Source organism: Myxine glutinosa, chromosome 5, assembly GCF_964187855.1.
Source record: "Myxine glutinosa chromosome 5, kmMyxGlut1.1, whole genome shotgun sequence".
Classification (NCBI taxonomy): Eukaryota; Metazoa; Chordata; class Myxini; order Myxiniformes; family Myxinidae; genus Myxine; species Myxine glutinosa.
The window spans coordinates 7,782,247-7,806,806 of record NC_136265.1 but is presented as its reverse complement, the minus strand read 5'-3'; the positions used below and the strand labels follow the sequence as shown (position 1 = coordinate 7,806,806).

The 24,560-nt window shown below is 52.7% G+C and overlaps 1 protein-coding gene across 1 annotated transcript in view; it reads left to right on the top strand.

The window, feature by feature from the left end:
• Nucleotides 1–24,560, top strand: part of DNAH1 (dynein axonemal heavy chain 1) — a 220,518-nt gene that overhangs the window by 195,023 nt on the left and 935 nt on the right. The window contains exons 68-76 of the mRNA XM_078777248.1: nucleotides 5,360–5,518; nucleotides 5,729–5,860; nucleotides 6,010–6,180; nucleotides 12,280–12,459; nucleotides 12,599–12,772; nucleotides 14,473–14,643; nucleotides 14,723–14,853; nucleotides 15,006–15,150; nucleotides 15,223–15,429. Of these exons, the coding sequence (XP_078633374.1) occupies nucleotides 5,360–5,518; nucleotides 5,729–5,860; nucleotides 6,010–6,180; nucleotides 12,280–12,459; nucleotides 12,599–12,772; nucleotides 14,473–14,643; nucleotides 14,723–14,853; nucleotides 15,006–15,150; nucleotides 15,223–15,429 (1,470 nt within the window). The remainder of the gene's footprint in view (nucleotides 1–5,359; nucleotides 5,519–5,728; nucleotides 5,861–6,009; nucleotides 6,181–12,279; nucleotides 12,460–12,598; nucleotides 12,773–14,472; nucleotides 14,644–14,722; nucleotides 14,854–15,005; nucleotides 15,151–15,222; nucleotides 15,430–24,560) is intronic.

The following is a 24,560-nucleotide window of genomic DNA, read 5'->3' as shown; positions in this document are numbered from 1 at the left end:
GGAGGGGGAGGGGGAGAAGAGGGGGGGATGGGGAGGGTGAGGGATGGGAGGGGGTGGGAGGGGAGAGGGAAGAGGGGGGGATGGGGAGGGTGAGGGATGGGAGGGTGAGGGATGGGAGGGGGGAGGGGTGGGAGGGGGGAGGGGAGGGGGAGGGGAGTGACCTGGCAGAAGTACCCGTCATTGCTGGGTGGGGGAGGGGAGGGGAACGGGGGGGGGGAGAAGAGGGGGGGAGGGGGAAAGAGAGGGGGAAAAGGGAGGGGGAGGGGGGAGGGGGAAAAGGGAGGGGTAGGGGGAAAATGGAGGGAGAGGGGGAGTGGGAGGGGGAAAAGGAAGGGGGAGGGGGAAAATGGAGGGGAGAGGGGGAGTGGGAGGGGGGGACCCGGCAGAAGTACCCGGCATTGCTGGGCGGGGGGAGGGGAGGGGAATGGGGGGGGAAGGGGAGAAGAGGGGGGAGGGGAGGGGGAAAAGGGAGGGGGAGGGGAGAAGGGGAGGGGGTAGGGTGGAGGGGGAAGAGAGGGGGAGGGGAGGGGGAGGGGGAGGGGGGAAAAGGGAGGGGGAGGGGGAAATGGAGGGGAGGGGGAGGGGGAAGGGAATGGGGGACGGAGGGGGGAGGCAAGGGGATGGCCAGTCAACAATGACGTTGCAGTTCTCATGGTCGGAGAGCAGCACAACAATCGGACATAGTCCTGCATATTCGCAACAGCACGAAGCGGATTTTGGAGACTCACCGATCCTGTGACGTCCTCCAGTACCGGCGTTGCCGGGCGGGGGAAGGGAGACCCGTACATTCCCAACCCGTACATTCGCCCTCTCGACTCAAGCTCACTCGGACAAAAGCCTCGCACAAATTACACCGTGAAGGCCCAATGGTCATGTCTATGCCACAAATCACGGGCGCACTGAATTGAAAATATATAGAACGCTCATACTCCGTGAAAAGTGAATAGTCTAGTAGGAAGACTAGGTCCCTCTGCACCCCCCGGAGATATACTTCTAATCAGTGTTTCTAGATTGGAAAAAATGTGTAGAAAATGACTAGCTATGGCCCCAAGCTGAAAAAATGTCCCACATACCATTTTTATGCAAATTACTGCTGCAAATTTTATGCAAAATTATGCAAATTTTATGCAAATTTTTGATGAGGAGTAGAGTTGAGGGGTCTTTGAGGGCTTCATCGAGGTGCTCTCGGTTGCAAGACTGGGTCATTCTGAGAAGCACAGCAGGGTCAGAGATCATGATGTTCTCCTCCTCAGTGAATCTCTCCATCAACAGCCTCTCCATTGCCTCACACACTGTTTTGAGGCAAAAGAGGGACTTTGCGTAGGCCTTTCCACTGAGAACACCTTTGAGAGATCCACTTGTTACTAGTTGTGCCTCAAAGAGAATCTCTGCATATCCAGAACCACGCATCTTGTGTCCAGTGAGCATCCCGATGTAGTTCATGGATGTGTGGAAGGGTCCAATCGTTACTACATGACTAGCAAATTCATTTGGCCAGCGCCAGATGATGGGAAGGGCTTTCATGCAGACACCCAGATCAAATGTATTCAGGACCCATCTCTGACCCACCTCAGCAGTTGCTGCCTCGGAACGCTTCAGTAGCTCACGAACAACTGCGTTGTCTGTGATCGGTTGGTGGATAGGCGTGCAGTAGTCGACTGTTGATTTGCTGGGTGGGGGAGAACCAGTTGCAGAGGTGAAACCCCCTAGCCCAGGCACAGGCTGCAGGCCATTGCCATGCCATGCAGGCACCAGGCACAGACCGATCACAGACAACGCAGTTGTTCGTGAGCTACTGAAGCGTTCCGAGGCAGCAACTGCTGAGGTGGGTCAGAGATGGGTCCTGAATACATTTGATCTGGGTGTCTGCATGAAAGCCCTTCCCATCATCTGGCGCTGGCCAAATGAATTTGCTAGTCATGTAGTAACGATTGGACCCTTCCACACATCCATGAACTACATCGGGATGCTCACTGGACACAAGATGCGTGGTTCTGGATATGCAGAGATTCTCTTTGAGGCACAACTAGTAACAAGTGGATCTCTCAAAGGTGTTCTCAGTGGAAAGGCCTACGCAAAGTCCCTCTTTTGCCTCAAAACAGTGTGTGAGGCAATGGAGAGGCTGTTGATGGAGAGATTCACTGAGGAGGAGAACATCATGATCTCTGACCCTGCTGTGCTTCTCAGAATGACCCAGTCTTGCAACCGAGAGCACCTCGATGAAGCCCTCAAAGACCCCTCAACTCTACTCCTCATCAAAAATTTGCATAAAATTTGCATAATTTTGCATAAAATTTGCAGCAGTAATTTGCATAAAAATGGTATGTGGGACATTTTTTCAGCTTGGGGCCATAGCTAGTCATTTTCTACACATTTTTTCCAATCTAGAAACACTGATTAGAAGTATATCTCCGGGGGGTGCAGGGGGACCTAGTCTTCCTACTAGACTAGAAGCCGCCGTGTCGCCATCTTTGTCAGCACGACTCGACCAACTCGCTTCGCGGATCTCGTTTTGTGTGGCAAGAAACTGCTCCAATCGGTTACGGAAGGGTTGTGGAAAGACGTTTCACAGCTGTTTCAAAGACATTTAATTCATATCGCACAAAATCGATACAAAACACGATCGCATAAAAGGTGAAGTGACGTGTGACGGGATGGAACATCACGTGATCGCTCTGAGCGAATCAGTCTGGCGGCGGGAATGGAACATCACGTGATCGCTCTGAGCGAATCAGCGAGCTGCTCTGGAACCGGCTGAGATTAGCGGGTACTTCGCTGAAATGCGCTGAGGTAAATATGAATAAAAAATATGGATCGTCAAATATTTTGAGTTCGGCCATGTTCGTCCCACGCTCAATGGCCATGTCTATGTCAAATATCAAGCACGTAAGCCTCTCCGTTTAGGAGTCTATCGGTAACATTACACACACACACACAAACTGTGTTTTATATATATAGATAATTGCTTATAAAAGGGGCGCCAATTTGATTCATACAGCTGCATGAAGAAGTAAATGTATTTTATTTGCCAGATGTAGGGTGCACCATTATATGAATTTTTCTAGAGCATTCATTGGTTCCTCCTCAGAACACAAGGGTAGTCCAGCATGCACACGAGATTTTTTTTGAATGCCCCTTCTTTTGTATTGTTTGGCATTTTCTACAAGCCATGGAATGTCCCTTCTTTTCTCTACTTTGCCACATGCCACATACCCTTCTATAAAGGGCCTTTTCTGTGCCACTGGCTGGTATTTTACCATTGAGAGATAGGGCTAAAACAATCTTAAAAAGTAAGTGACGGATTCGGCCGAAACTTGGTGGATGAGTTGAGTACGTGACAATAACAAGTTGATTAGATTTTGGTTGAGGCCTGGATTCAGATCCGGCAACCAGTGGGTTACAAAACGTAAACTGTTCAGGCTGGTGGAGGTATGCGCTCGACGGAGTGCCGTTCTAGTTTCCTTTAGTTTGAAAGTACGACATTTGGAATAGAAAACATATTGTACAGGGTGGGACATATATGTATTCCCGGCTTTGATCCCCTGTAATTCTGTTGCTAAGAAACGAAGTCGTCCAAAATATTTACCGGATATACAGTAGGTGCATATTTCAAGTTTTTGTGGTAAAATTTTTATTGAATTCAGTAGTGTACAAAACTAGTTATATGCAATATATACAATAAAAACAAGAATATGCCCTGGCCTCCTCATTCTTCAGCCCTCACCCCGTGCGAATTCATTGTGGCTTTCCTAAAGGCAAGGTTTACGCAACTCAACCAGCGAACATTCAACCAACTTAGCAACTCAACCAGCGAACATTCAACCAACTTAGCAACTCAACCAGCGAACATTCAACCAACTTAGCAACTCAACCAGCGAACATTTAACCAACTTAGCAACTCAACCAGTGAACATTTAACCAACTTAGCAACTCAACCAGCGAACATTCAACCAACTTAGCAACTCAACCAGTGAACATTCAACCAACTTAGCAACTCAAGCAGCGAACATTCAACCAACTTAGCAACTCAACCAGCGAACATTCAACCAACTTAGCAACTCAACCAGCGAACATTCAACCAACTTAGCAACTCAACCAGCGAACATTCAACCAACTTAGCAACTCAACCAGCAAACATTCAACCAACTTAGCAACTCAACCAGCGAACATTCAACCAACTTAGCAACTCAACCAGCGAACATTCAACCAACTTAGCAACTCAACCAAGGAACATTCAACCAACTTATTAACTCAACCAGCGAACATTCAACCAACTTAGCAACTCAACCAGTGAACATTCAACCAACTTAGCAACTCAACCAGCGAACATTCAACCAACTTATCAACTCAACCAGCGAACATTCAACCAACTTATTAACTCAACCAGCGAACATTCAACCAACTTAGCAACTCAACCAGTAAACATTCAACCAACTTAGCAACTCAACCAGCGAACATTCAACCAACTTAGCAACTCAACCAGCGAACATTCAACCAACTTAGCAACTCAACCAGCGAACATTCAACCAACTTAGCAACTCAACCAGCGAACATTCAACCAACTTAGCAACTCAACCAGCGAACATTCAACCAACTTAGCAACTCAACCAGCGAACATTCAACCAACTTAGCAACTCAACCAGCGAACATTCACCAACTTAGCAACTCAACCAGCGAACATTTAACCAACTTAGCAACTCAACCAGCGAACATTCAACCAACTTAGCAACTCAACCAGTGAACATTCAACCAACTTAGCAACTCAACCAGCGAACATTTAACCAACTTAGCAACTCAACCAGCGAACATTCAACCAACTTAGCAACTCAACCAGCGACGTTGAAGACCTGAAAGAGCGGATTCAAGCAACTTTTGGATAAATTATGCTCAGCATGCGACAGAAAATGGTCCTGGAATATCGCGTAAGGAAGCAAACGCTGCTTGAAAATTATAGAAATCACGTGAAAATTCATAAATAATTTCATACACTTCTGAATTCAATAAAAAAATTTTTACCACAGAAACCTAAATATTTTGTAAGATTTCGTTTCTTAGCAACAGCATTGGAGGGGTTCAAAACCAGGAATAGATATCTGGCCCACCCTGGATATGTATGTCACACCTGATATACCTTTTGGTGATAACTCCTGCATGGCTTACCATCTGTGGTGTTACCCCAACAGCCCTTATCAATACTTTGTTTCTGTCTGCTCCAGGTTTGATCACAGTACATCCTCCGTCGAAGTCCATGGTGAATGATCGATTGAATGAAATTGTTGTCTCGTATATGTGTTTCTTGTATGGCTCTGCGATCATACGTGTTATATACTACTGACCAAGCATGTCGGGCCTCATTCAGACATCCAGCCTCGATGCGATTTATCAGGATTCATCCCCTGGAACTCCACTAATCTTGATACTTTCCGCTGGCACCGATCCTGCCAGCCAGCTGTACAGTTTTGCCGACAATATGAACTTCGGGCAGAAGTTAAACGCCATCTCATTGGGGCAGGGCCAGGTTTGTGTTTTGTGCACCTTGCACTATGTCCGCGTGTTTATGCATCTTCCGTTGATTTTGTCATCACTAGGGATGCTTTAAGGTATCTTTTTATCTGACGTGCCATGCTTGGTGGCTGGCTACTAAATGATGGACCGTGGCACGCACCTGCACCTACCTGCATACTCACGTACCTGCGTGCCATCACCCTCTCCCGTAATTCTCCACCAGGGTCCACGGGCAGAGGAAATGATGCGGAGGGCAATGGACCAAGGAACTTGGGTCTTCTTCCAGAACTGTCACCTGGCACCCAGCTGGATGATTTCCCTGGAACGCCTTATCGAGGGCATAGATCCACGACAGGTACCGCTCCAATATGCGCTCACTCACACACGCCGTCATAGGAGCATAATCACGTGCACTCGCATGCAGTCGCACACCTATTCTATCCTCGTCTCCATAACGGGCTGAAGGATAACGACTGGATGTACATTCTTCCCGCCTAACTCCAGGTGCACAGAGAATTCCGCCTGTGGCTAACGAGCTTGCCGAGCGCACACTTCCCCGTGTCCGTGCTGCAGAACAGTTCAAAGATGACTGTGGAACCTCCTCGTGGAGTCAAAGCAAACCTCCTGCGCTCTTATCTAGGTCTGTCGGATGAGGTGATCGACTGCTGCTCCAAGGTGTGTTTAAAAAAACAACGCTCGTGCTGCACACTGACCCTGACGTTGGCTTTTCAACGTTAGATTTTCGTTTTACTCTTTTTATGGACCCACGAGGGTTCACAGACCCGCTGATGTCATCCACGTGGATTCCACCCCAAAATAAAACCGCACATTCATTAACTGAAGCCCTATGGACAGTGTAGAGAATTCATGGGTTCCAGTAATCTGGCTTTCTGCCGCCACTTCGTACGTACGCAGCCCAAGGCTGCGGGGTAGCATCATTGGCCGAGGGCCCAAGGCTGTGGGGTAGCATCATTGGCCGAGGGCCCAAGGCTGTAGGGTAGCATCATTGGCCGAGAGCCCAAGGCTACGGGGTAGCATCATTGGCCGAGGGCCCAAGGCTGTAGCGTAGCATCATTGGACGAGGGCCTTAGCCTGCGGGGTAGCATCATTGGCCAAGGGCCCAAGGCTGCGGGGTAGCATCATCGGCCAAGGGCCCAAGGCTGTAGGGTAGCATCATTGGCCAAGGGCCCAAGGCTGTAGGGTAGCATCATTGGCCGAGGGCCCAAGGCTGTAGGGTAGTGTAGCGGTTACCGCTGGATGCACACAATCGCCTTGCACCGGCCAGAACACGGCCAGACGCGCCTCTCCCGGGCATGCCCGGACTCACTGTTCCCGGGCACGCCCGAACCTCCTGGGCACGCCCGGTCTCGTCTTTCCCGGGCATGCCCGCTCTCGCCTTTCCAGGGCTCGCCCAGAGCGTCCGGGCATGCCCGCTATCGCCTTTCCAGGGCTCGCACAGAGAGTCCGGGCATGCCCGCTATCGCCTTTCCAGGGCTCGCCCAGAGCGTCCGGGCATGCCCGCTATCGCCTTTCCAGGGCTCGCCCAGAGCGTCCGGGCATGCCCGCTCTCGTCTTTCCAGTGCTCGTCCAGAGCGCCCGGGCACGCCCAGCCTCGACTTGCCAGGCAGCAGCCAAACACGCCCGGGCAGGTCCAGACTCACCTTTCCAAGGCTCGCCCTTGACACCCGGGCATGCCCGGTATAGCTTTTGCCGGGCAAACTTCCCGACATAAATGTGTATATATATTGCTGCCCGATAAACGGGCTTTTGTCAGAATACCTGAGCTGTTTTGTTTCAATAAAGCAACTCGGACGAATTCCGCCTTTGGTCGCGTCACTTCTTTCGACTCGCGTTGGAGCGCAGCTCCTTCACTGGTGACCTACCGACATGGACACGGCAGTGACTCTTAAACTGCCTACCTTCTGGGAGGCTCACGCGGCTGTTTGGTTCGCCCAGGCAGACTCCCAGTTCGCCCTGCGAGGCATCACCGCGGACGACACCCGCTTCCACCACGTCGTGGCAGCGCTCGGTTCCGCCACCGCGGCCCGCGCCCTGAGCCTCCTCGAGCACCCGCCGGCTGCCGACAAGTATGACGCGCTGAAGACGCTCCTCCTCGACGCTTTCGCCCTCTCACCGGCGGCACGCGCACGGCGCCTGCTCGACCTGCCCGAGCTCGGCGACACGTGCCCGTCCGAGCGCATGGACTATATGCTCTCATTGCTCGGTGAGCACTCTCCGGATTTTCTGTTCCGCGAGTTGTTCCTTCACCAGCTGCCTCACCCGGTACGCCTCGCCCTGGCTGGCACGTCGATCACCGATCCCCGCGCCCTCGCCAGGGAAGCCGATAAGATCTCCTCGGCGGGCCAACACATCGGCGCGGCTACCTGGAGCCTGCCGCCGTCCGAGGCGACGCCCGAGCGCCCTGTGCGGTTGGAGGCCGGACTGCCGGTGAAACTGGCGGCCGCCACGCCGCACCGACCGCTTCCGACACGACGGCCGGGGCCTCCACCTGACCAGGCGTGGTGTTATTACCACGCCAGGTTCGGACACAAGGCTCGGACGTGCCGACCCCCGTGCACTTTCGGCAAGTCGGGAAACGGCCGGGCCGGCGTTCATTCCCAGCCATGAGCGCCGGCCACTCGGGCAACTTGCTTTTTATTCGGGACAAAGCGTCCGGGCGGCGTTTCCTTTGTGACACCGGCGCCCAACTGAGCGTCATACCCGCCTCCGAGCAGGACAGGCGGGACGCCGTTTGTGGCCCCTCTTTGGTCGCTGCTAATTGCTCGGCCATACGCACTTTCGGCCCGCGCAACGTCACCCTCTGCTTCGGCAGCCAGCGCTTTCAGTGGACCTTGGTGACCGCCTGCGTCCCCATGGCTTTGCTGGGCGCCGACTTCCTCTGCGCGCACGGGCTGCTAGTCGACGTCAAACTTCGTCGCCTTGTCAACGCCGAGACCTTCAGCTCCCTGGCGTGCACGATGAGCAGCTCCGCGCCGACCGAACTGGCGTGCGCCCTCCCGACAGCGAACGAGTTCGCTCGCCTGCTCGCGGAATTCCCGGCCCTCACACGGCCGACGTTTTCGGCCGTCGCAGTGCGGCATGGGATCGAGCACCACATACCCACTACGGGCCTGCCGGCTACGCCAGGGCCCGCCGCCTCGACCCGGCCAAGCTCGCCGTGGCAAAGGCCGAGTTCGATGCGTTGGAGCACCTCGGCATCGTGCGGCGCTCCAATAGCGCGTGGGCCTCACCACTGCACATCGTACCAAAGCCGGGGGGCGGATGGCGCGCGTGTGGCGACTACCGCCGCCTCAACGACGCTACCACCCCCGACAGGTACCCGATCCCGCACATCCAGGACTTTTCCGCCTGTTTGGCAGGACGGGTCATATTTTCCAAAATTGACCTGATACGGGGATACCACCAGGTACCTGTCCGGGCGCCCGACGTCCCGAAGATGGCCGTCATCACGCCGTTCGGCCTGTTCGAATTTTTGAGGATGCCGTTTGGCCTCAAGAACGCGGCCCAGGCATTCCAGCGCTTAATGGACGGCGTGATGCGCGACCTGTCATTTCTTTTCGTCTATCTGGACGACATCCTCGTCGCCAGCACGTCCCGTGCCGAGCACCTCCTCCACCTCCGAACACTGTTCGGTCGCCTCAGCGAGCACGGCTTAATTGTCAACCCGGCCAAATGCCACTTCGGCACGACGACCGTTGACTTTTTGGGCCACCGCATCACCAAGACCGGGGCCGTGCCGCTGCCGACCAAGGTCGAGGCCATCACCACGTTCCCGCGTCCCCGTTCCATCAAGGCCCTACAAGAGTTCCTCGGCATGGTGAATTTTTATCACCGATTCGTGCCCCGCGCTGCTCAGCTCATGCGGCCCCTTTACTAGGCCCTCCGGGGCAAGCCGGCCAAGCATGACATCGTTTGGTCCGCGGCCATGGACGCGGCCTTATCGAGCGCAAAAAGGGCCCTCGCCGACGCAACGCTGCTGGCTCACCCGGTGCTCAACGCGCCCATCGCCCTCACTACGGACGCCTCCAACTACGCGGTGGGCGCCGTCCATGAACAATGGGTGGACGGGGTTTGGCAGCCACTCGCTTTTTTCAGCCGGCAGCTCCGGCCGAACGAGTTAAAATACAGCACGTTCGACCGCGAGCTGCTCGGTCTATTCCTGGCCGTTCGCCATTTCCGACACCTCCTGGAGGGCCGCCCGTTCACGGCTTTCGTCGACCACAAGCCGTTGGTCTACGCAATGGCCAAAGTCACGGAGCCGTGGTCGGCCCGCCAGCAGCACCACCTCTCCGCCGTGTCGGAATTCACCATGGACATCCGGCACGTCGCCGGCAAAGACAACGCTGTGGCCGACTGTCTTTCTCGGGCCAGCGCGAACGCGGTCCACCTCGGCGTGGACTTCGCGCTCATGGCTGCCGACCAGACCACCGACACCTCGGTGCAGGCCCTCCGGGCGGCGGACACGGGCCTCCGCCTGGCCGACATCCCCTTCGCGGGCACCATCCTGCTCTGCGACGTCTCCCAGGGCCAGCCTCGCCCCATCGTGCCCGTTTCCTGGCAGCGCCGCATCTTCGCCTCCATCCACGGCCTTTCTCACCCGGGCCGGAAAGCTTCTCAGAAGCTGGTGTCGGCGCGTTTCGTCTGGCATGGCCTTCGACGGAACGTCCGCGACTGGGCCAACGCCTGCACGGCCTGCCAGCGGGCCAAGGTCCACCGCCACACCCAGGCCCCGCTGGCACCTTTCACCGTGCCTGCACGGCGTTTCGACCACGTCCACGTGGACCTGGTGGGTCCCCTGCCCCCATCGCGGGGGTTCACCCACCTGCTCACCATGGTGGACAGGACCACCAGGTGGCCGGAGGCCGTGCCCCTCACCTCCACCACCACCACCGACGTGGCGCAGGCGTTCATTGCCACCTGGGTCGCGCGCTTCGGCGCACCGGTGGACATCTCGTCCGACCGCGGCCCACAGTTCACGTCTGAACTTTGGGGCGCGGTCGCCCGCTCGTTGGGGGTCACGCTGCACCGCACCACGGCCTACCACCCCCAAGCCAACGGGTTGTGCGAGCGGTTTCACCGCTCCATGAAGGCCGCACTCATGGCCGGCCTTCAGGACGACGGTTGGACCGACCGGCTGCCGTGGGTCCTTTTGGGCCTCCGCACAGCCCCCAAGGAGGACCTCCGGGCGTCCGCCGCCGAGCTCGTCTACGGCCAGCCGCTCCGCGTCCCGGGCGAGTTCGTGCCCGACGCTACCAGTCCCTGGTCCGCCGCACACCAGTGCTCGGACCTCCAGGAGGCCGCCCGCCGATTTGCCCCCGTGCCAACGTCCCGCCACGGTGGCCCCCAGTCCTACGTCCCCCCGGCGCTTCGCACAGCGGAGTACGTCTTTGTGCGTCATGACGCGCACCGGGGGCCACTCGGGCCGCCGTACGACGGGCCCTTCCGGGTCCTGCGACGGGGCGACAAGTCCTTTGTCGTCGACGTTGGCGGCCGGTCGGACCGGATCTCTGTGGACCACCTCAAACCGGCGCACATGGACGTCGACCGACCACCACGGTTGGCCCTTCCTCCGCGGCGAGGCCGCCCCCCGTCCACAGTTCCCCCCGCTCGACCACCCACCACCACGTCGGACCCCTCCCCACGACCCTCCAGCGGTCGCTTCGGCCGGGTCATCCGGACCCCCCTTAAATTGACCCTGCCGGAGCAGGTCGATTCTGGAGGGGCGTGTGTAGCGGTTACCGCTGGATGCACACAATCGCCTTGCACCGGCCAGAACACGGCCAGACGCGCCTCTCCCGGGCACGCCCGAACCTCCCGGGCACGCCCGGTCTCGTCTTTCCCGGGCATGCCCGCTATCGCCTTTCCAGGGCTCGCCCAGAGCGTCCGGGCATGCCCGCTATCGCCTTTCCAGGGCTCGCCCAGGGCGTCCGGGCATGCCCGCTATCGCCTTTCCAGGGCTCGCCCAGAGCGTCCGGGCATGCCCGCTCTCGCCTTTCCAGTGCTCGTCCAGAGCGCCCGGGCACGCCCAGCCTCGACTTGCCAGGCCGCAGCCAAACACGCCCGGGCAGGTCCAGACTCGCCTTTCCAAGGCTCGCCCTTGACACCCGGGCATGCCCGGTATAGCTTTTGCCGGGCAAACTTCCCGACATAAATGTGTATATATATTGCTGCCCGATAAACGGGCTTTTGTCAGAATACCTGAGCTGTTTTGTTTCAATAAAGCAACTCGGACGAATTCCGTCTTTGGTCGCGTCACTTCTTTCGACTCGCGTTGGAGCGCAGCTCCTTCAGTAGCATCATTGGCCGAGGGCCCTAGCCTGCGGGGTAGCATGATTGGCCGAGGGCGCGGCTGTGGGGTAGCATCATTGGCCGAGGGCCCAAGGCTGTGGGGTAGCATCATTGGCCGAGGGCCCAAGGCTGTAGGGTAGCATCATTGGACGAGGGCCTTAGCCTGCGGGGTAGCATCATTGGCCGAGGCCCAAGGCTGCGGGGTAGCATCATTGGCCGAGGGCCCAAGGCTGTAGGGTAGCATCATTGGCCGAGGGCCTTAGCCTGCGGGGTAGCATCATTGGCCGAGGGCGCGGCTGTGCCGCTGATTCAGTGCCCTCTGGCGGACAGGGCAGGAATTTGTAATTTGGCCACTGCTCGTCGTGAAGGACACCACGGGATCTTTGAGGTCCACCAATGAATGTGGCTTTGTCACCTGGCACTCTGGAGAAGATCTAACACTGACTTCCCTCGTGCCATCCCCAGCCGGTGGAGTTCAAGGCCTTACTTTTTTCCCTCTGCCTCTTCCACGCGGTTACGCTGGAGCGGAGGAAGTTTGGTCCTCTTGGCTTCAACATTCCTTACGAGTTCACCGACGGAGACCTAAAGATCTGCATGAGCCAGCTGCGCATGTTTTTGGACGAATATGACGACATCCCTTATAAGGTCATGACCATCACTTTCATAAACATTCTGGCACATGCACCATGACTCCCTGCAGCGGTTGACGACCACAATTAGAATCCAAATCGGGTCGGATTGCTTCGATTGAATGTTTAAAATTATATTTCCTTTGTTTTTCCAGGTGCTCCGATACACAGCTGGACAAATCAACTATGGCGGCCGGGTTACCGATAACGCAGACAGGAGATGCATCACAACCATCCTGGAGGACTTCTACAGGCCAGCCGTTCTTGAAGAGGGTCATTCCTACTCTCAATCGGGCCTGTACAGGCACATTGGATCCTTGGACCTTGATGTAAGCTTCATCTTTGCACAATTATGGTCTCCACATCACTCTGTTTCATCTCCACATCACTCTGTTTCATCTCCACATCACTCTGTCTCATCTCCACATCACTCGGTCTCATTTCCACATCACTCGGTCTCATCTCCACATCACTCTGTTTCATCTCCACATCACTCTGTTTCATCTCCACATCACTCTGTTTCATCTCCACATCACTCTGTTTCATCTCCACATCACTCTATTTCATCTCCACATCACTCAGTTTCATCTCCACATCACTCTGTTTCATCTCCACATCACTCTGTTTCATCTCCACATCACTCTGTTTCATCTCCACATCACTGTCTCATCTCCACATCACTGTCTCATCTCCACATCACTCGGTCTCATCTCCACATCACTGTCTCAATGTCTCATCTCCACATCACTCTGTTTCATCTCCACATCACTCTGTCTCATCTCCACATCACTCTGTTTCATCTCCACATCACTCTGTTTCATCTCCACATCACTCTGTTTCATCTCCACATCACTCTGTTTCATCTCCACATCACTCTGTTTCATCTCCACATCACTGTCTCATCTCCACATCACTGTCTCATCTCCACATCACTCGGTCTCATCTCCACATCACTGTCTCAATGTCTCATCTCCACATCACTCTGTTTCATCTCCACATCACTCTGTTTCATCTCCACATCACTCTGTTTCATCTCCACATCACTCTGTCTCATCTCCACATCACTCTGTCTCATCTCCACATCACTCTGTCTCATCTCCACATCACTCTGTTTCATCTCCACATCACTCTGTTTCATCTCCACATCACTCTGTTTCATCTCCACATCACTCTGTTTCATCTCCACATCACTCTGTTTCATCTCCACATCACTCTGTTTCATCTCCACATCACTCGGTCTCATCTCCACATCACTCTGTTTCATCTCCACATCACTCTGTTTCATCTCCACATCACTCTGTTTCATCTCCACATCACTCTGTTTCATCTCCACATCACTGTCTCATCTCCACATCACTCGGTCTCATCTCCACATCACTGTCTCAATGTCTCATCTCCACATCACTCTGTTTCATCTCCACATCACTCTGTTTCATCTCCACATCACTCTGTTTCATCTCCACATCACTCTGTCTCATCTCCACATCACTCTGTTTCATCTCCACATCACTCGGTCTCATCTCCACATCACTCTGTTTCATCTCCACATCACTCTGTTTCATCTCCACATCACTCTGTTTCATCTCCACATCACTCTGTTTCATCTCCACATCACTGTCTCATCTCCACATCACTGTCTCATCTCCACATCACTCGGTCTCATCTCCACATCACTGTCTCAATGTCTCATCTCCACATCACTCTGTTTCATCTCCACATCACTCTGTTTCATCTCCACATCACTCTGTTTCATCTCCACATCACTCTGTCTCATCTCCACATCACTCTGTTTCATCTCCACATCACTCTGTTTCATCTCCACATCAGTGTTTCATCTCCACATCACTCGGTCTCATCTCCACATCACTCTGTTTCATCTCCACATCACTCTGTTTCATCTCCACATATGTTTCCCCTTAATCTCTTTTGTTTAAGCTGGAGATCTCACCATCATTCCAGGCTCGTGCTTTTCATTGTATTTTGTTACTTGTGTCCGATGATTTCTCGTCTTGCCTCACCTGGCTCCCAGGCCCACCTGCAGTACATCCGAGGACTTCCCATCAACGAACCACCCGAGCTGTTCGGCCTCCACGACAACGCCAACATCACGTTTGCTCAGAACGAGGCGTTCAGGCTGCTCGGCACGCTCCTGTACCTGCAGCCACGTTCCGCCACTGGCACCGGAGACTCCCGTGAAGAGGTATATGTACCAGCTCACCTTATTCAGCATGTACGGTTTTCCGACGTTACCTCAACTTCCGTTGTCGCTTGTGTGGTAGACGGTTCAGGAGAAATGCCAGCAGATGATGGACGAAGTTCCACTTCCCTTTGACATTTCCATCATGGTGGAAAAGTTCCCACTCTCTTATGAAGAGTCTATGAATACAGTCCTCACTCAAGAGGTCATAAGGTCAGTTCACAGGAAATTAACTTGTACTTCCTGTTTCCTCAGGATGTCACACAACACTCTTCCTCAAATCCAGATGCGTGTCATTTAACATCACGCCATCGCTAATTACATCACCAGTGACGCTTTGTCATATTCGCGGGGTATTGTCGCAGGTACAACAGGTTGCTTGTGGTGGTGAGGCAGAGCCTGGAGCAGTTGTCCCACGCCCTGCAGGGTCTTGTCGTCATGTCCCTGGAGCTGGAGCAGATGGCAGACAGCCTTTATACCAACAGCGTGCCTAACCTCTGGAAGGCTAAGGTGCACAAGTACACCTAGATTGGGGGTACCACACGTGACCAGAACTTAAACCTTCCTGATTGTCCTCCACAGGCGTACCCCTCTCTCAAGGGCCTGGCGTCTTGGATCGGGGATCTTGTTGAACGTGTGCAGTTTCTCCGGCGTTGGGTCGATGATGGTCCACCGCCGGTCTTTTGGATTTCGGGATTCTTTTTTCCTCAGGCTTTCCTCACCGGAATCCTCCAAAACTACTCCAGACAGGAGCAGATCCCCATCGACACACTTTCGTTCAATTTCCTGGTGAGCACAAGCCAAAGCTACAGAAGGTCGCTTGTAGGCCTTCATCAAATTATTCAGGCCTGTACATTTATTTTGTATACAAATACTGCATAACAAGTTTTGAATTCCCCTTATCCCCAATGACCATATATATATATTGTAACGGTTTTGAGAAGTGGGTAACGAATTTGAGAAGTGTAACGGTTTTTGAGAAGTGTAACAATTTTGGAGGAAGTGTAACGAATGTAAAAAGTATGGTTTTGTTATGTGTAACACCCTGTTAATGTAAATAATGGTCGCAGCCGTCCTCCTAGTTAATTCCATGAAACTTACACGCAGGTCACGATATATCTTTTTAAATAGTGTATTTCCTTATTCTATGTAGGCTAAATATGTGTTTCCCACTAGATTGACTTTGCATTGTATCAAACAAAATAAGCATAGGCCCTTGCAATTTCCCCAAACATCTCCGCTCTCCAAAGTTCCTTTAAAAAGGGTGCGAGTTGTGTTCAATCCCGCAAGCCACCATTGCCCATGTGCTAATCTCGGAGAAGAAAGGCGTGTCTCCACCTCGTCATAGAGGGGAGGAGTGAGCCAGAGGGTCGCATGGCCAATCAGCACCGCGGTGAGCGACCCGGTAGGCGTGCCCTCGCAGCCGGCGGCTTGATTCTGCCCCGAGTTATAAAAGCGACTGTAAGGGACTGCTTCACCAGATGACCTGGGAGATGAGCGAAGAGGCGACACCAAGAGGAGCGGTGAGATGCGAAACGCTCCAAGCCAAAGAGGAGAGGTACTCGGAAAGGGAACCAGCTTTGGAGAGACGTGCTGAAAGGAGGGAGACGGCTCCACCAGAAGGAGAGGAGCAGGTGTGCCGAGCCAGCGCGTGACGTCTACAGCAGCGGATACGCGACGGAGGGTTTTCCCGCCAGAACCGCGAGGAATTGAGAGCTGCTGCCTCCGACCTTGCCTCCCTCTCCAGCAATCCACCTCAAGCCCTACCTGCCTGCAATATCCCCCGAGTAAGTGTGAACGTCGTCTGTCCTACTCGTTGTCTTGGGGTTAAGTAAATTGAATAGAATAAGCTAACGATGCACTGTGTGACTGCTTTTTCCATCCATTGCTGTAAATAATTTTGGTCGCTCTTTCTTTTTGCTTGTGTGTGTATAATAAATCTGTTCTTCCTCCGTACTCTGTCTTCTTCTCTTTTCCTTCTCTTTCGGTCGCTTTAGAGGTTTCCCGATTGAATATCTGCGGTGTGATCTGGTCAACGTCGGGTGGAATCGGGTTCTAATCGGGGAGTAACTGTTCGGACGCGGTAATACACCACCGCTCGGTCAATATAACATCTAAAACCGCGTCTGTAACAATTTTTGTATACAAGGTCGAGGCTCGTGAAAGAGCGAAAACACAATTGGTTGTCAGGAGTTGGATTCGGACCTGGGACTAAATTTGTTAGGCCCAAATTTTGGAACACCAATTGTGTTAGTACCGTAACAATTGGTGTCGGGGAGTGAGATTCGAGGCCCGAACCAAATTTTTAAAACGTGTAGAAAAAATTTTTGGTCAAAATTACGAGCTGACGAAATTTGTTTTGTTTTAAAGCAAAACCCGAATTTTGAGATCGCGCCATGGACAATCAAGGCGATCGGATGTCGGTGGGAGAGATAGACAGGGTGGAATCGACCCAGGACCTCGGGGAAATGTATGTGGAGGAAAGGGAGGAGGAGAAAAATGGCAATGTGGTTGCGGAGGTTTCAGACGCACAAAATGGCGCCCTCGCGCACGAGGTTACGGGCGCGCAAAATGGCGCTCTCGCGCACGAGGTTGGGGCAGCTGCGGCCGCACCCTTTGTACTACCAACGGTGGCCCAAATGCAAGCCTTCATGGCCCAATTCATGGTGGAAATGCAGAAAGAAAACGACATTATGGAACAAATGGAAAGCAGAATGATGGGGGCCCTTATGGGGCAAATGGGGGTAATGGGGAACCGGATGGATGCTCAGGGTGAGCGATTGGAGGGCCAAATGGGGGTAATGGGAAACCAAATGGGGGTAATGGGGAACCGGATGGATGCTAACAGTGAGCGATTGGGAAACCAAATTGAAGCAACAACGAACGGAATGAGGGCCGATAGAGAGGCAAGGGAGCAGAGGGACAGAGACCGCAAGTTGGGCGAAAGGGTCCCAGGGGTGCACAAGGAAGTAACGCGGGTCGAGAAGCGCTGGTTGAGCGAAGCGGAGGAAAGCACGGGTACAATGACGGGGGTAGAAATCGCGACACGGGGTTTGGAAAAGCCGGCGACCGCCGAGGTAGAGGAGGGTGTTTTATTAAAGCCAGCGGTCGCCGAGGTTAATAAAGAAAAAGCAGTGCTGGGAATTAAAATTGAAGAGATGACGGAGGTAGCCCGGGAATTGCAGGGAGAAATGGATTATGTACAAAGTCCCTGCTCACATCACGATGCTGTGCTTAACCCGAATGGAAGTTTGCAGGTTCGCGTGGAGAAAAGGATCCCCCAGGTGAGTCGTGCTGTATATTGTGCGGGTAGATTTTGCAGGAGGATGTTTCGCGACAAAAGAATTTTCGCGCGCTTGGGATCGAGGAAGCATCCGGGCGTTGGTGAAGGGTCCCGTGTGAGTGGTAATGGCACGCGTGGGAGGAAAAAGTGTGCGTCGGCGAGTGGGTGTGTTATAAAGTGTGGGAGTGAAACCAAGTGCGAGCGAGAATGCACGTCGGGGTGTACGGAGTGTGACACGAATAGTGAGTTGGTGATGGCGCAGGTGCGAGAGGGCACATCGGAGCGCGAGTGTGAAACCGAGTGCGAGCGAGAATGCACGTCGGGGTGTACGAAGTGTGACACGGAGAGTAAGGTGGTGGTGGAACGTGTGCGAGAAAGCACACCTGAATTGGTCATGGCGTGAGTGTGGGAGAGCCCATCCGAGCGCGTTAGTGGGTGGATGCAAGAGTGCACGCCCATGGTGAGTGTTACGGAGGACGTAACGGAGGAGAGGTGTGGACCAAAGTGTGCGCAAGAGTGTGCGCGAGAAGTGTGGTGTGTAACAGGGAGAGCGTTGGTGGAATGTACGGACGGCGTTGGAACGCCAGGTTTTGTAAGGGTGAAAGGGGTAGCGTATGCGTGTGAGCATGCAAGTAAAGCATCGACGGTAACCGGGTTAGTGGTTAGGGCGACGGATAGCCGATGCGAGCACTCGGGGCGCGGGGTGCTTTGTTGGGTGCGAGGCCCGGCGCGGGTCGATGCTGCGTCGCTTCTCTTCGAAGCGTCGTTGCCGATTCGGGCTTGGCCCCGCCCCGCACGGTCGAGTCCGGGCTTTGGCGGGCGAGGCGACCGGTCCGGTTCAAGGGCGAGTGGGAGGAAGCGGAACGGTGCCCCCTCGTGGGGACGGGGTTCCGACCGGGGGAGATTGAGCCATCGGGCCCGGGACCGCAAGGTGCCGCGCCGAGATGGTGCGTGGAATCTCGGTCCAACCAAACCACCTCCCTTGAACCGAAAGCCGGACGGATTCAACCTGCAGGCAACCAAACCACCCGAATTCATTGCTCGGCTTTACGAACCGAGTTTAATGATGTCACGACGCACCGAGGCTAGGATATAGTGGACTGTGATGATGGTGATAGTGATAGTGATAGTGATTTGATACGAAATTTATAATAGTGGGTAGAATTGGCAGTAAATGGGAAATTTTTGATTTATTGAATTTGGACGAACAAAATTTATAGTGAGAGACCCCCGATGTGGTGGGATGGCAAATCCACCATCCCTCACAGACGTGGGGCAAATGCGCTATAGCTTATGGGGTTGATGGCAGTGAAAACTAGCCCGGGTGGGTTAGGATATATCGTGTGTAGGGCCCTAGAAGATGACATTAGGTAACGTTAAGTTTAGTTAGTGACTGATACCTGTAGTGGGGACGCAGGTAGTTTAGTGTGGATGATAATGACGTGGGAGCGCAATAGTTTAAAGGGACGACTGGGAAGCGCAAGTTTCAGAAGGGAGTAGTTAGCTGAGATGATGCCGTGTGTTTGAGGATTGAACAGGTGTGATTGCACAGGTGTGCAACTGAACAGGTGAATGGAGCAGTGTATGAGTGAGTGATGATGATGTGTATTGTGATGACCAAATGGTCCAGGAAGAAAGGAGGGTGCAGGTGGCACCAGGTGTGAGGGCACAGGTGTGCAACAGCAGGTATGGAGAATGGTAGTGTGGAATAAATGGAGTATTGGAATGGATGGTCGTGGAGTGAGTATGGTGGAAATTGTGGAGTGGAGTGGATGGTGCGAAGGTGTGAATGGGGGAAGAGTGGACCCCCATCACGGATACCCGGGGCGGGTAGTGTAAGTGTTAGGTAGAGGGTACAGGTAAATTGTGGTTGGATATTGGCATCTGTGGTGCGGGTGAAAGAATGGTCTTTGGATGGGTGCATTAGTGTTGTGGAAATGGCTGGGCGTGTAGCCTGTTAGTGTGTGTAGTTGGTTTGGGCACTCCACCACTGTGAGGATGTCGGCCAGGTGAGGCCGCAGGTGGGCTCTGGGAGCCGGTAGTTGTGGATGGGGCCCGAGGATCCGGAGGACGGACCCGGGTAGCCCAGTGCCAGAGGGCACCAAGGGGTGACAGAGCCAGGAGAGGGCCTTCCCCAGTTAGTTAGGTTAGGGTGAGGAGCTAGGTAAGCTCGGGTGGCAACTGCAGTGGTGGAGGTGTGCAGGTGGGTAGACCTGCTGGGAGAGCTACACGTCGCAGCCCAGAAATTGTGCGAAGGCACCGGGAGATGAATCGGGGGAGTGAGACCCCAAATTGAGAAGCACCACAGTTTGTTCAATGGGAATTGGTTTTTAGAACCCATAGTGTAAGTGGCCAATGGATTGGCAGGGAAAGACCCCGGGTAGTGTAAAGTGTGTTAAAGTCATTTAGAAAATAGTTAGGATGAAGGATCTCCTCGCACCATCTGCATCCACTCACCTGAGGTGACAGGTACTCCACACCATGCCATGTTTTGATTATTTTTATGATGCAAATGTTTGGATTGTGAGACGCATCATGACGTGGGTGTGACATTGTGCGTAATTCCATCTCTTCCTCCTCATGAGGATTGATGATGAATTTGGTGATGGCAAATTTGGAAGTCGAGGGATTGTGGAGACGAATTTGGTATAGGGGAAATATGGGGAAGACGTGACAGTAGTGACGAATTGGTAATGGGTAGATTTTGTACATATGGGGTAAGGGCAAGGGTAGTGTAGGTGACAGGGGGGTGACGTACGGTAGGGACGAGCTTTCTCACTTCGCCCTCCGTACGCATTTCGCCTTGCATTGCCTTATTGACGTGTACCCTTGTGACCTTACCCCTCGCTCAATTGTCTTTCTTTTGTCTCCCACATGACCTGTGCGCCATTGGGTGCCGAGGGGGAGCGTGCGTGAGGTGGCCATTGTGCGCCCGAGATTCCCAGAACCAGCATGCATTGCGTTGATGTACCACTGTATGGACCGCTGTTCTGCGGCCAAGTACCACTTGATGGACCCCAGGTTCTGGGGCAGGGCACCTCTGTTGGAGACCGGCCATAGTGGCCAGGGAATCTTGCTTGCGGACCTCGGTAAGGTGGCACCTATGCCAAACAGGTGGACCACCCGTAGTTGGCCCCTGAGGCCCTAAATAAAAAAACGAACACAAGTTGTGCTTTTTTATTATTTCCAAGTAGGCCGCATGAAGCTAAAAGACGTCGGGAAGAACATCGGTCCAGCAGAGAAAGAGAAGACCACCACCAGTTGTTTTGTTGTGTTTATTATGAACCATGGTGACTGCGCACCGAGTGGTGCTTTGTGGTGCTTTGGTGGTATTGGTACTGGTGCATCGATGCAATGCGTGCTGTCTCCTCCCTCCCAACAGGAATTTCTTTTTCTTGTTCCCTAAAAAGAAAAAAAAAAAACACAGGTCCTGGGTTGCGTTGTAAATAAGAAATCACGTCATTGTAAATAATGCTCCCCACCGTAAATGTATAGTTTGAGAATAATTCCGTAATTGGTTAGCTGTGGGCTTGAGTCTGTTAGACAGGGTGCAATGCAATAGGGGGACACACTTATTTGTGTTTTAAGATTGTCACACTCAGGGTCAGGTTAATTGTAGAGGGAATTACACCTACGTGTCACACTAAGTTAAAGTTTAGTAGGCCCGAGAACGGGCCTGAAGAAAGGAGGGTGCAGTGTAACGGTTTTGAGAAGTGGGTAACGAATTTGAGAAGTGTAACGGTTTTTGAGAAGTGTAACAATTTTGGAGGAAGTGTAACGAATGTAAAAAGTATGGTTTTGTTATGTGTAACACCCTGTTAATGTAAATAATGGTCACAGCCGTCCTCCTAGTTAATTCCATGAAACTTACACGCAGGTCACGATATATCTTTTTAAATAGTGTATTTCCTTATTCTATGTAGGCTAAATATGTGTTTCCCACTAGATTGACTTTGCATTGTATCAAACAAAATAAGCATAGGCCCTTGCAATTTCCCCAAACATCTCCGCTCTCCAAATTTCCTTTAAAAAGGGTGCGAGTTGTGTTCAATCCCACAAGCCACCATTGCCCATGTGCTAATCTCGGAGAAGAAAGGCGTGTCTCCACCTCGTCATAGAGGGGAAGAGTGAGCCAGAGGGTCGCATGGCCAATCAGCACCGCGGTGAGCGACCCGGTAGGCATGCCCTCGCAGCCGGCGGCTTGATTCTGCCCCGAGTTATAAAAGCGACTGTAAGGGACTGCTTCACCAGATGACCTGGGAGATGAGCGAAGAGGCGACACCAAGAGGAGCGGTGAGATGCGAAACGCTCCAAGCCAAAGAGGAGAGGTACTCGGAAAGGGAACCAGCTTTGGAGAGACGCGCTGAAAGGAGGGAGACGGCTCCACCAGAAGGAGAGGAGCAGGTGTGCCGAGCCAGCGCGTGACGTCTACAGCAGCGGATACGCAACGGAGGGTTTTCCCGCCAGAACCGCGAGGAATTGAGAGCTGCTGCCTCCGACCTTGCCTCCCTCTCCAGCAATCCACCTCAAGCCCTACCTGCCTGCAATATCCCCCGAGTAAGTGTGAACGTCGTCTGTCCTACTCGTTGTCTTGGGGTTAAGTAAATTGAATAGAATAAGCTAACGATGCACTGTGTGACTGCTTTTTCCATCCATTGCTGTAAATAATTTTGGTCGCTCTTTCTTTTTGCTTGTGTGTGTATAATAAATCTGTTCTTCCTCCGTACTCTGTCTTCTTCTCTTTTCCTTCTCTTTCGGTCGCTTTAGAGGTTTCCCGATTGAATATCTGCGGTGCGATCTGGTCAACGTCGGGTGGAATCGGGTTCTAATCGGGGAGTAACTGTTCGGACGCGGTAATACACCACCGCTCGGTCAATATAACATCTAAAACCGCGTCTGTAACAATATATATATATGTACATATACACTACCGGTCAAAAGTTTTAGAACACCTCAGTTTTTCCAGTTTTTATTGAAATTTATGCAGTTTAACGTCTCAATGTTCTCTGAAATTAAGCAGAGAACAAATAAACAACTGGAGATAAAAAAAGAAATCATAGAATCATTTTGTTTAACAAAATTTAATCTAAATTTTTGACTCAGCAAAGTAGCCACCTTTTGCAGGTATAACCGCCGAACACACTCGTGGCATTCTTTCCGCAATGGAAATCAAATATTGTTCGGGAAGTTCTTCCCATCACTGTTGCAGAAGTTCCCACAAATGTGTTGCACTTGTAGGTTGCTTTGCTTTCACCCTTCTGTCCAGTTCATCCCAAACCAGGTCGATGGGGTTTAAGTCTGGAGACTGTGCTGGCAATTCCATGATTTGAAGCCCACCGTCTTGTTCTTTTCCTCGAAGGTAGTTTTGACATAACCTGGAGGTGTGTTTCGGGTCATTATCTTGCTGTGGGATGAACCCCTGATCAACTAGGCGTATGAATGAATGAATGAATGATCGTTTTAAGGCCATTTCCCCCGCTAGAGCAGGGGTTACTCTTGCGGGCCCCATGACAATCATGGTTCCCTGTTTGAGGCAATGTTTTTATGGCCGGATGCCCTTCCTGGCGCCAACCCTTGGTCACGCTCTTAGGATGCGCAGGGATACGGTGTCCCTATTCTAAACCGGGGTACACACCGTGATCATTCATCCCAGCAAGCTGGTACTCAATTTGCCGACCTCGGAAGGATGACAGGCTGAGTCAACCCCGCTGGCATTAATTCAGCGATCGACCGGGATTCGAACCCAGGATCCTAGGATCCTAAGCCGGCACCCTAACCGCTGAGCCAACACCAGGCTAAGCCAGCACTAGGCGTATACCAGAGGGTATTGCCTGGCGCTGCAATATGCTGTGGTCGCCCTTTTGGTTCAGGATGCCAGTCACTCTGTGCAAGTCACCGAATCTGGATCCAGCAAAAGAGCCCCAGACCATCACGCTTCCTCCTCCATGTTTGAAAGTTGGTGTCACACACTGAGGAACCATCCTTTCGCCAACTCGACAGCGTACAAAAACCCTGCATGATGAACCAAAGATTTCAAATTTTGATTCATCGGTCCATAAGGCCTTCTTCCAGTCTTCAGTAGTTCACTGGTGGTGCTTCATGGCCCAGGCAAGCCTCTTTATCTTATTTTGCCATCTTGGCAATGGCTTTCTTACTGCCACTCGACCTGTCAAACCTGCAGCTCGAAGTCTTCTCTTCACAGTTGAAACCGAGACTTGCTTACTTCGACCAGTGTTAAGCTGTGCTTGAAGCTGTTGTCCTGTGAGCCGCCTATCACGCAAGCTGTTGACTCTCAGAAACTTGTCTTCTGATTCTGGTGTGGCTTTGGGTCTGCCAGACCTCTTCCTGTCAGAGTTTCCTCCAGTTTCCAATGTACTACTTCCTGCAGTGCAATATTGTCCAAATAATGCATCAGAGGGTGTAATAACAGTCTGTTCAAATACTGCTTTTATACAGACAGGGGGTTTGTAATCAAGTAATCAGCAGAGGTTGGGACACCTGTAGGAATTGTTTGCATCAACTTTCAAGGCTTAATTTACTTACGTTGCTGCAGAACACCTGTGAGTTGTTAACGCATTAGTTGTTCCCTGAGGAAGGCCTTTTTTACAATATAACTGTGCAATTTACATTATTTCCC